This window comes from Pogoniulus pusillus, chromosome 6 (assembly GCF_015220805.1).
Source record: "Pogoniulus pusillus isolate bPogPus1 chromosome 6, bPogPus1.pri, whole genome shotgun sequence".
Lineage (NCBI taxonomy): Eukaryota > Metazoa > Chordata > Aves > Piciformes > Lybiidae > Pogoniulus > Pogoniulus pusillus.
In genome coordinates, this window is record NC_087269.1 from 17,869,367 (window position 1) to 17,881,700 (window position 12,334).

The 12,334-nt window shown below is 37.3% G+C and overlaps 1 protein-coding gene across 1 annotated transcript in view; it reads left to right on the forward strand.

The window, feature by feature from the left end:
- The window catches only part of PLCE1 (phospholipase C epsilon 1), a 165,381-nt gene that overhangs the window by 63,035 nt on the left and 90,012 nt on the right, over positions 1-12,334 (forward strand). The window contains exon 3 of the mRNA XM_064144713.1: positions 7,362-7,644. Coding sequence (XP_064000783.1) covers positions 7,362-7,644 — 283 coding nt within the window. The remainder of the gene's footprint in view (positions 1-7,361; positions 7,645-12,334) is intronic.

Sequence of the window (12,334 nt, forward strand, 5' to 3'; positions counted from 1 at the left end):
AAATGGTGGATCATGAGATGCTGGAAGAGGATTTGTGGGAATTTTTGAGTTTGACCTCAATTTGCAAAACTGCAATTGCTTCCAGGTGGCTATTTTCTTTATTTGCTATAGTACACCTAGGGAGAAACTCTGCAACAGTGTCATGACAAGCAAGAAATCAGAGAAGCTTGGGATAGGTAATTAATCTCATCCACGTTTGAGTGGCGGTGCAATTTAACAAAGCTTGTCTTGAATAGTAAGTTAGGAGTGAAATTTGATTGACCACAAATGTTATCCTAACTTGTCTTGTAAAATACCAGAACTTAGTAAGAAAATCTGACCAGCTGTTTTGGTGCATGCTTGTTTGGTCACAGATCAGAGAGTGCCACCAAGCAGATAATGTTCTAATGGTGTAAATGTCTAGTTTTTGTGCGCCAAACACTGAAAAATACTTACAACCCCCTTCAATTTAGGTCAGTTTCTCCGAAGAGTATCTGAAGGCCTCAGCTATTTGATTGATAATGTGTAGAAGACCTCTGTGAATGGAGCTAGGAAATAGTCCTGACAGGACAGATACTTCTGCTGTACACTGCATCATCTGTGTCAAACACAGTAACATCCTTTTAGCTTGAAGAACCTGTTTGATATAAGGGGTTCTGGAATGTTTCCTTGAGAATCTTACATGTGTGATAGATATATAGAGCGTTTTAAATACAGCAAGAAATACATTCAGTGTTTAATCTATTTCAGTTCTTAGCATCATTAGACATTGTTATAAACAATTACAGTTTAGGATTTTAGAAAGTCAGTGAATGAATGAAGATTTCCTTTTTCCTGAAAATCAGAAAAACATACACATACTTAATTTGTGACACATCATTATTTTTGTTCTGTGAAAGTCATGTAGGGATGATCTTAAATCTTTTTTGAGTGCGTAACATGTGCAGTGATACACATTGGAGAGCAATACTTGACCTCTTCTGCTGTTATTTTATTTATTTTATTTTATTTTTTGAATGTAGTTTTGTTGCTATAAGCCTTGGAATCCATACTTAATGCATAGTAACGTCAGGCTTGTCCTGAAACAGGCAGATGCAAAAAAGTGAGCACAAAGTACAAATAGTAAGTGTATCTACTTGGGGGGAAAAAAAAAGTTTGCATATATTTCCAGTTTAGCCAAAAGCCTGACTCAAGTTTGAGTCAAAATGAAGTTGCATACAGGTGTTTGTTAACTTGCTGCTCAATACTGAATATTGTTTTCTTTCAGGAATACCTTTCATTTACATTTTCTTGCAATGTAAGTAAAATGTTTTTCAAAATTCAGAGTTTTTTTCCCTTGAAATTGCAAAATCCTTCTGTACAGAATCTGATTTCATGCTGTCGTCTTAACCAGATTTTGTAGTGATTGTTCTGCAGAGATGCCTAAGCTTTATGAGAGCACAGAGAGGAAGCAGATGAAGGAAGCACTGTAACTAGATTCTGTAGTGCTGTAACCTCTAAGCATGCACAAGCCTTCTCAGAAATGGGATCTCTGGCAAACACAGTGCTGAGAAACAGGTAATTTGTTTGGAGATAGAAGTCAGAAAGCTGCAGTCCTTTTCCGGAGATGGCCTTTAGAGCACTTTCCGAATGTCTTTTTACCTTCAGTGTTTACTCAGACTTGGTATCTGTAAATAGAAGGTGGAGAATTGACTGTACAAAGTAGTGGGATTCATTTTTATCTTTGCACAGTTACAGCTATTTTTGAAACTATGAGTTAGCTTAAACACACGGCTAGTAATTATTCAATATTAACATAGAAATCTGTATCACTTCATCTGACCTGTCTTTAATGCCAGATTAGTAGCACACCTTTTTTGATGGATAAGTCTGATTTTCAGAATTTCAGAGGATCCCAAGTGGCAGTTGTTTGTTCCAGCATCTTTGAAAATTGAGTGGTTAGCAACTCAGCCTTACTCTGAGGATAATTAACTGGTTCTCTCACACTAAACTTGATCAAAGCATAAGTGTTGGCAATAATTCTGTCCAAAATAGCTTTTATGTTTTTTAGCTAAAAGAAATATTCCTTGGCCTGTTACCTCACAGTTATTTTAACAGAATAATGTTGGGTGGTATTTTGAGATTATTTAGCTGAACAATTTTTTCAGAGAAGAATGTTGGAAAAAGTAATTTATTGACAGAAATGTCATTATGAAATGTGTTTATGTCCACTTTTAAAATTGTATCAGGTTTCTAAAAGGTGATGATAGTAAGAGCTAATAGGAGAATGTTATTTCATGTTTGTTTCTAAAAAAACCAAAACCAACTTCCCAACATCCTTAGAAGAAACTGGATGATCTTAGAGGTCTCTTCCAACCTGGCTGATTCTATTCTATGAAACTGGCCAGTGGCAAGTGCTGACTCCAGGCATGCAACATGTTTTAAAAAGAACATTTCTTAATCGATTCTACATTTGTGCTGGGTTAGTCAGCGTGAGTCTGCTTATAACCTGAAAGACATAACTCTGAGAAGACCCTTCAGAAACTGATGTGGCTGTCAGCAACTCCTCTTTTTTCACTGTTAGTAATTAAGTACTCCAAAGTGTGATGCTGGAGTGCTGTTTTGAAAAACATAGAACTGAAGTATCGGCTAACTGTCCGTTAATGGCTCATTCTTGTGTTCTGAACAAATTCTTACTCTGGTGTGATTCCTCTTTCAGTGTCTCCTCCTCACCACTGAAGTCTACTTAACATGTTATTTCCTTTCTCTCTAAAGTGTTGTTTGGTTGGTTGGTTTTTTTTTTCAGAGCAGACTGCTGTCTTATGCTGTGCTATAGACATTTGAACTACAATGTGGTTGTAACTTGTTCGTGACTTCCAAGAGATCGCTGTGAGCTATATGTGGTCAATATTAATGAGAGTTTTCTTCTGAAAAACCTGTATTGCCAAAAAGAAAAATCTGCATCAGAATTTACTCATTTCAGTGACACTGAAACAACAAATTTAGAAGAGCAGCACTTCCTGTAATATTAATTTTGTTTAGGTTTGTATGTTCTAGAAACACTTTGCGGTTTTCAAAGGAGTTAACTGATTTTTGAGAGACACTGTCCTGAGAGTTATTACTTGTTGATGTACTGTTCTGGTTTCCAGGCACTTAAAATTGCTTCAAAAACATACAACAAATGAAGGCTTCATGTTGCAGCAATGCTGCACATGGACAACGAATTATGAAAGCCCCACTAGGGCCTATTTTCTATTATTTTTGTAGTATAGTAGCAATAAGTGTAGTTTTTCGTGGCTGTTCTTTACAGTGAACTTTTTGGTTTGTTATTCCAGTTTTGGGGTTCCATATGTACTAAGCAGCACTTAGATGTTGACAAAGTGGTAACATCCTTCCAGATTCTAAGCTAAGTACCTGAGACAGAAAAAATATGAAAAGAGAAACAAATAAAACTTTACAGTCAACAGGAAGAGATACATGTAAGTTTAAATAAGAAGTCAGAAGAATTGTTTCTATGAGCAGCTATATCCAGTGTTTCCAATGTAGCAGCAATAGACTGTAGGGCTCAGAATGGCTATGTTAAGGTTTCTGTGTAGTAAACCTACAGTAATATGTGTAGAAAGGGACATAATGCAACTTGCAGTTGTAGAGATGAATGAAGAAAAGAGATTCTAAGTGAAAAATGCAGAATAGTTTCAAGGCTACCATGAGTTACTTGTGTGTATTTTTGAAGAACGTCCTAACAAAATACTGCCACTGCAAGAAAGTTTTATTGCCTAAAGATTATCAGTAAGTTAACTTTCAGACACCATTTTAAGTTGCTAGAAGTAAAAGTGAGAGATTATGAAAATAAAAAAATTAACGATCTATTGCACACATTATTGAGGGCTAAACCCCCTATTTTGTTTCCATTTATTCTCTAAATAGGAACTTGGTTTTAAAGATACAAAGGTAGCATACTGTCTGAATTTAATCTTTACTTTAATGCTGGATTAATGCTAGAGGACCTGTTTTTCTTCTTAATATACTGGAAAAAAATATGTTTCAAATATTTTTTTCCCCTTACCATTATAATCTCTTAAAATGGAGGGAAGTGAAATCTATCTAAGCTATATTATAGTGGTATTAGAGTATTTGGGTTACCTGTTCCAGCTTATTTCTTGTTTTTAAACTATTTGTGGGGAAAAAAATAAAGGGGAAAGAAAAATTATCAAAGTGTATATCTTCATTTTCTAAAGTAAATCCTAAAGTAGTGTAATGGCATATACATTTTATCATTACAGTGGTATCGATAAGAAAGTTCACCCTAAATTCCTTCTTGTTATATTTTAGTACTTTGCACTAGTTTAGAGTAGATTTGAAGTACATTAATACCACACTGCGTTTGAATCCTGATATTGTGCCCCGCATCTTGTGAAAGGAGCAGTGGCTACAAATTGGAACGTAGAAGGTTTCACCTCAACGTGAGGGGAAACATCTTTACAGCGAAGGTGGCAGAGCCCTGGAACAGGCTGCTCAGAGAGGTTGTGGAGTCTCCCCTGGAGACTTTCAAAACTTGCCTGGATGCGTTCCTGAGTGATCTACCCTAGGGGATCTTGCCTTGGCAGGGAGATGGGGCTCAATGATCTCTGGAGGTCCCTTCCAACCTCTCAAGTTCTGTGATTCTATGAAATACTGCTGTATATGTGACGTAATCACAACATCTGACTGCAGGTGGCTTTGAAATCTTCATTTTGATATAGAGGCAAAAGTGAATTGGGAGTGATATGCCCTTATGAATCATTATGGTTTGTGGGTTTTTTTGGACAGCTGTCAATTTAGTACTGCATTTTATTCTTTTGGATTCACATTCACTTTTAATTATGGTAATCATTCTTCAGTAGTGATACAGATCATCATAACTACATCTGCCAGGCTAAACTGTAAACCCTGGCTTAGAATCAATTTTTTTTGTTGCCTAGGCAAGATTAAGTTTCCTCAGTTGTTTAGTGCAATCTGACTGAAAAGTGATTTTCTTCCCTATTGGTTACCTGAGGGATATGTTGCCATTCTGATTTTTTTGGTTCTTTACAGATTAAATATACACATTTAAATCTCTATTTTTTCACAACCTCATCTGTGCACAGCAGAAGTGACACATTCAGAGCTTTAAAGCATCAAAACAAACCGTAGTTTTAAATGTTACATGAAGTGCAGAGTCTTTGGGAGACAGCTAGTGCCCTGAAGTCTACTTTATACAAAGGAGATTAACACCATTTTTCTGTATATAATCTCTCCAGCAAAACACTGTCGCCTATTTCTGTCAACAAATGGTTTCTTTGCTTTGGCAGCTGAAAGAAATTTTGGTTGTGCACTCAACAGAACTTGCCTTTGTAAGTTGCAGAACCTGATTTAAAAAAAATATGTTTGAAGATAGCTGCAGTTTTGAGAAGTTAAAAGTTTTTTATTAACTAAACATTTTAAAAAAGAAGCTAAAAAGCCTAACTATGTCTGCTAGGTGCGACACAGTCATCATCCATGCATGAGAGGTTTGCGATTTTACTGTGCACCCTTTGGAAAGGTGTGTCAGATGCACATTCCACTGTTCCTTGCAAATAGCCAATTCAAAGGTCTGCAGATATTCTATCCAGATAACACACACCACGAGAGTGCGTTTTCTTTCTGGATAAAGGTGGAGATGGGCAGGGTTCTTGCTGAGCGTCTTAAGAGTCTATAAACCGTTGCATACCAAAGGAAAGAAGGTAAAGAGGCTCAAGTACAGGCTTAATATTTCTAGAAGACTCAACAATTAAGTTTCGGAAAACTTGCAGTGGTGGGAGAGAAGGTGAGATAAGAGATACATAGATAGCAGAGCATTTATTGGTATCGAATCACAGAAGCCATTCTTCTAATGGAATTGAGCTATGAAAGTCATAGTCAACGTGTGAAAGATTTTTATGTTAATATATGATCTTTTTGAAGTCATTACTGGGGAATAAATTAGTATATCCTGAGTAAAGTTTTATTTGCTTTCTACAATAAATTAGTAATAGAAAAATTAAAGCTAAGTCAAGAAATGCACTTTAAATGTTGCATTATTTGATTTTGTGATTTATGGCAAAAATAAATGTGATAGAAAAAAAACATTGCCGAATTTTGAGTTTAGTAGCTGAATCAAAGATTTTGCAGTTCTCAGTTTCTTTACATGGATGAAAAAAATTACATCATCATTCACAACTTCTGTTTGTAGAAGGTCAGATACCTAGTTAGGGTGTTTGAATTCACCCCACTTACATGGCAGGGTAAATTCAGGTATGAAGGCAGAAGAGGTTGTGTGTGCAGATCCCTGCGCTGGGAGCTGCTTTGCTCCTTGGTTACATGGCTGGGCTTGTACGTGTCCTGTGGTGAGGGTGGCAATGTCTCCAATGTATGGTGTGCACAAACTGCAGTCAGTTTCTTATCTTTTGAGCCCATATGTACTTGCATCATAGGACTGAATGCAATTTCTGCCACGTCGCTGGATAATTGTATTTTGTTTATATGAGAGTAAGGGTGGGAACAACAAGCCATTAATTACAAAACCCCCATTTTGTGATAATTAAGACATCAGCTTATTCCTTGTGCACATCTAAGGACTGATGGAGATCAACCATGTGAAAATTATCTCAGCACCTGTTCTGGTAACAGTTACAATGACCGTTCTTTATGCTAATTTTTTCCTGGTAGTTTACAATTTGAAACATATTATTAATGTTAATCAGTAAGTCAGCATACAAGAATGCGAAGAGTCAAGTTTCTTTTTGTATTCTAAATGAAAAGATTGCTTCCAGATTCTTGCTTTGATCATTAGATTCTTTTAAATAAGCAAACATTACTTAGTTGCTAAGCCACGGACTGAAGTTCATTAGTGTGTTAGCACAAATATTGTAAAAAGAGTACTAAACCAATATTAGAGGACCTGTGCGTAGGCTGGAAGTAACGCAATGAACGTGACACCAGAACATTTTGAACGATTGCTGATAATGATTAAAACCACTTCTGTTTGCAAAAACAAGGAAAAGTGCAAACCTTGAATAGACCTGTTTTTCTGCTACTTACATCTGTAAGACTTCACTGAAAAGATGGTAGATTTGATAGTCTTATAAATAATTTTGTGTATTATTCTTTATTTTAAATGTTGACTCGATCTATTGATAAGACATGTTTTTGTCTGAGGGTGATCCTTAAAATGGCTTTCATTAGAATGTTTTTAACCATAGGTGGGAAGCAGAGTGCTGTCTTAAACTGTGTGGGAGCCCAACTCAGTCTTCACAAGTCCATTCTGGATTCTGATGAACTTTACAAGAAGTCGTGCTAGTTTGGAATTTTGTGATACTGGGTTTAAGTAACTGAACTAATGGTTAATGCCATTGTATTCTTTACAGATACTCAATACAGTGAGAGAAGGAGTGGAAGATAATTTTGAATATATTCCTCAACTTCTGAGAAACCTCCCAACGTTTGATACGAACTGTGTAAGCAAAGGCAGTGGTTTGTGTGTAATACCATGTGTAACGGGTGCTTACTGTCAATATCGTGCCACTTCATGGAGAACTGCACTCTCTAACTATGTAACTGGTGCTTTGCTAGAAGCAACTACATCATTAGGAGCAAGAAGCGGTCTTTTAAATATCTTTGGAGGATCAACTGGAAGAGCAATGCTTAAAGGTAATGAAGACTTTTCTTTTAAATCATATTGACTTTAAAGAGTAGTGTATAATGCAAAATACCTAATACTATATAGTATTGTGTTGCTTATGTACTATACTTGAAGTAAAAAAGATTTCTGTGTTTTCAAAGACTGTCGTAAAGACTAGCGATGTTAGTTTAATAACATAAAAATGCATATAAATCTGCAAGAATTCTTATTACAGAATGGACACCTTTTTGTATGGTTTTGGGTTTTTTTAAGAAATGTTCCTGTCTGCATCCAAAATTAATGCCTAGGCCATTGCTAGGGTGTTCCTTTGTGTAGTTTCTCTTGTTTACGAAGCGCTCATGCTCATGCGCTGACTGGTTAAGGTCTTGGGCAAGGTGTACACTAGGTTATTGTTGTCATTATACAACTAGCTGGCAGCAGTGCATGGTAAGTATGTTCAGTTACTGGTTTATTGGTGGTTTTCTCCCAGGTCTATCCTCTTGCTAGCATTAGATCATTTAAAATAAAGTGGGTATAGTCTTTGTGGAAATGGATGTTATATACTAAGTTTCCATGCTGTGATTTAGTTTGGTCACTTTTGGAAGCTAAATGGAACAAAAGTATTCTTGGTACAAATTAGTAACTACCTTTTATATTAATTTTTAATTAATGCCTCGAATATTTCCTAAGGTGGTCAAGAATTTGAGGATTTATCATCTGTAACAAAAAATGTCGTATCTCATTTGTAGATTTGAAGTATGTGGCTATTACAGCTTGCCCAAAATTTTACAGGAATATGACAAAGTACAGAATTCTCAGTGTCTTTAGTTCTGATACTGACCTCACTTTTGCAGACAGATTAAATTGTTTTATTTTATCCCAAATAGTTGTCCTGTTTAGATTTAGTTAGTCTCTCTTTAGGCGAATCAAATGGCAGCAAGAGGCACTGAAATGATGTAGCAGGTACAGATGGCAAGCTGTAGCTTCTGAGGGAATTTCAATAGTATGTTGAGCAACGTTATATTGAGCATCTTTACTAAGCTTTGCATGCCCTCACCATCTGTGAGGGACAAGGATATGTAGAGTACAGTGTCCTGTTTTGACAGAATTTTTCCATTTAATGTTGTTTGGGTTTTGTTTGTTCTAGGGAGATGAGCGCTTTAGTAAAATAAACACCTGCATTCCTGCGGCAGTTCTGGCAAGCCAGGTTAAAAGAACTGAGTCATGTACTTAGTGGCACAGTGTGGTGGACCTTCTTCCTAGAGAGTGGGAGAAGAAAGCATAGAGTTTTGGTGTTCGAGACACAATCAAGACTCTTAAGGGTGCTGTGTCCTCTGAGTACAAATGTCAGCCTCCCATGGGGCTGCAGTGCCTGAAAAGCTCAGCTGGCAAATGTCACTGTAGAGCTGCATGCTTCAACTGAGCTCTGAAACTGGAAGCAGCAGCAGTAATTAGCTCAGGCTCACTGACATGCTAATATAATTGTACCTTTTTATAGGGTCTGAGCTAGTGACTGCATGTGTGCTTTGCACTAGTTTGGGGATCACTGTGATGTCCATATTACAGGGTGGTGTTGGATTCTGAATACAAGGATATGAGACTATAAAGAGAAAGCCAAGATCTTGATTTGCAATTCCACAGGCACATGTAGGCAATAGAGATTTTGTTTGCTGGAGTAGTCTTTGTTGAGAAAGACATGTGCTGCAGCTTTAGGATATTGAGGCTTTCTGGATATGCAAGGTTCGTGTTCAGATATATCAGTTATTTAATATATCTGAGAAATAGACAAGGTATTTGTAACAGAGTTCCCTCTAAAAACATGTGCAGGGTGTAACTTTGCATTGCTATTAACTGAGACGTTAGCATTAGCAAGGAACCCAAGAGTATTCTGAATTCAGAGCTGTAGCTGTCATTCATGGGTGTGTACCATTTGAGAAAGAAGATTGCCTTGTCCCAGCAGATTGTTGTTTTCATCTGTTCGGCATTCCTTTTTAACTTCAGTGATGAGTTACTATCTTAAACTGAGACATTTCAGCTGACTTTGGTAACAACTCTGTTGTCAAGTGCAGTAGAAGATTTATCACAGGATTCTCCATGTTAGTGGAACACTTCACTCAGTAGTTGTTCGGAGGTATTGAAAAGGGAGCATTTTTATACTGGCGTGGTTTAACAGTTGTTGTGGTTTAACATTCGTAGACAGATAAACACCATGCTGCTACTTGCTTGCACCCCTTCAGTGGGATGGGGAAGAGAATCAGAAGGGTAAATGTAGGGTAAATTTACATTCATACATTGAGATGAAGACATAAGTGAACAAAAAAAAACAAAGTAAGGAATTAATTCACCGCTTCCCATCAGCAGGCAGGTGCTCAACTGCCTCCAGGAAAGCAGGTCTCTGTCATTCATAATGGTTGCTTGAGAAGAAAAACACTATTACTCTGAATGTACAACCTTGGGGTTGTTCAGCCTGGACAAGGCTCAGGGGAGACCTTATAGTGACTTCCTTGTAGGCCCTCTTCAGGTACTGCAAAGCTGAGAAGGGACTATTTACAAGGGCTTGTAGCACTAGAACTAGGGGCAATGGTTTTGAACTAGAGAAGGGTGTATTTAGATTGGACATTAGGAAGAAGTTCTTTACTATGAGGTTGATGGAACACTGGAGCAGGTTGTCGAAGTAGGTAGTGGAGGCCCCATTCCTGGAGACCTTCAAGGTCAGGCTTGATTGGGCCCTGAGCAACTCAGTCTAGTTGGGGATGTCCCTGCTTACTGCAGATGACCTTTAATGGTCTATTCCAACTCAGTACATTCTATGATTCTGAGTTGCTCAGCCTGCTGAAGAATGAAGGGAAGACTGCTCTAATTCTGTTTTGCTATTCTTAATCAAAACAGTAAAATGTTTCTTGTTATTGTGTTTCACAGGCTGTGGCAGGATAGATTTTCAAGTGTTAACTTGGTTCCACAAAAACTTCACAGTACAGCTTTCCAGGTCTTTGTATTAAATTGATTTATTTTTTAAAGTTTTGTATTAGAACACGCCTTACAGTTCTTCCTCAAAAATTGTACTTGAAGAAGGACTTGCAATGTGGGAACATTTCATAGTACAATCAAAGGTCCTGATGGAAATACAGGAGAACACTGTTGTGATGGTAATTTCTTTCAGAAAAAAAATAAATCCTGTAGATCTTTGGTTTGTGCAGAGTAGTGCTGTGTAGAGACACTTGACCTGTTGCTGACTCATTCAGACCTAACTGGATTATTCTCATGATGCAGGGAAATCCCCAGTTTTGGTTTGTTTGAAAACAGTAAGGCAACCCTGGTGAATAATCCTTCAAAATACAACCCTTTCTGGTAATGGCACTAAGCTGAAATGGTAGTGCTGCCTTTTTATGTCCATTACTTGAAATAAATAAAAAGAACCACTATCAAATCAAAATATGAACACCTATAGCAAGCACTGGCATAGGTGGAACTGGAATGCCTTAGGAAAATAAAAGATTATGTAAATTTATTTCAAAATATATTCAGAAATAATTTGGACTATTACATAACTGTAAATAATTGTTGAACTATCTAGTTACAGTTCTGCCTCTCAGCAGTTAGAACTCAAACTTCCCTTGTGTCGTGTAAGTGTTGTAATAGCTAAAATCATTGTAAATAAAAGCTGACAGAAGTGGTGAATTAATATGAAGTAATTAGTGCAAAACAATTTTTGTGGTGGATTCAGATCCAACCTTGTAGATATGCACTGCATAAAAGTGCTGTTGAAGTCTTGCTTTATTGCTCACGTTGCAGTATATCCAGTGTTGTGCCAAGGACATGTAACATGATAGTAAAGTCCACGTCAAGTAGACGTGTATCTTCCTCTAGGTGAAATTGTTCCTCAGCTTGCTACAATTTAAGCTTCAGTACAGACGTGAAACTGAGGACACAATTCAAGTGGTTGAAAACTCTAAAGTCATTATAACTGCACTTGGAATGATTTTCAAGACAGTTCTAAGACGCTTTAAGAAGTGAACTTACTTATTAAAACTGGCCTATATCAGCCAGTCTTGAAAAGGTCTCAGAGGCTGTTGGATTTGTGTTTGGAGGACCTCTTATAGACCAGTCAACATTCCACTACTTTTCTTTCAAGATGTTTGCAATTCCTGAAGTTCATCACTCTTTGCATGGTCTATTTAAAGAGGAGCCCATTACTTTAATTGGAGTTGTTCTTTGTGTTTTGAAAGGACTTTTCAAAACCTTTATGTGCTCCATAGTTAAGAGTTTTATGTAGTGTCTGCCCTGGAAATAAGAATACTGCAGGCAGAACATCCCTAATGATAGGATAGCCTCCTGATTTTGTGTCTCCCTAGCATGAAACACATTGTGAGTTCTTCATGTTCTGTCCTTCCCAAGTTATTTAGTGACCTGAGCAATGAACGTTAGAGTCATAAGTGGTCCAACTCTAGGAAGTACTGTCCCAAGGTTTTGTTCTATAGCTAAAAACCCTAAATTATCTCCCCAGTGTTAGGGTGCTCTTGTGCCCGGATCAGTGTTGTTAATTCCAGAGAAGGCTTCCAAGCATAGCAGACTTCCAGAGTTAGAATTCCCAGTCCTGTAGGACATGTTCTGTAGGAGACTCATCTCTTGTGTCCGGAGCAATGAACCTGCAATCCCTGCTCTCAAATGGCTCACGTTGCTGTCAGGCTCCCAAATGAGAAGCTGCAACTCTGGTCCTGG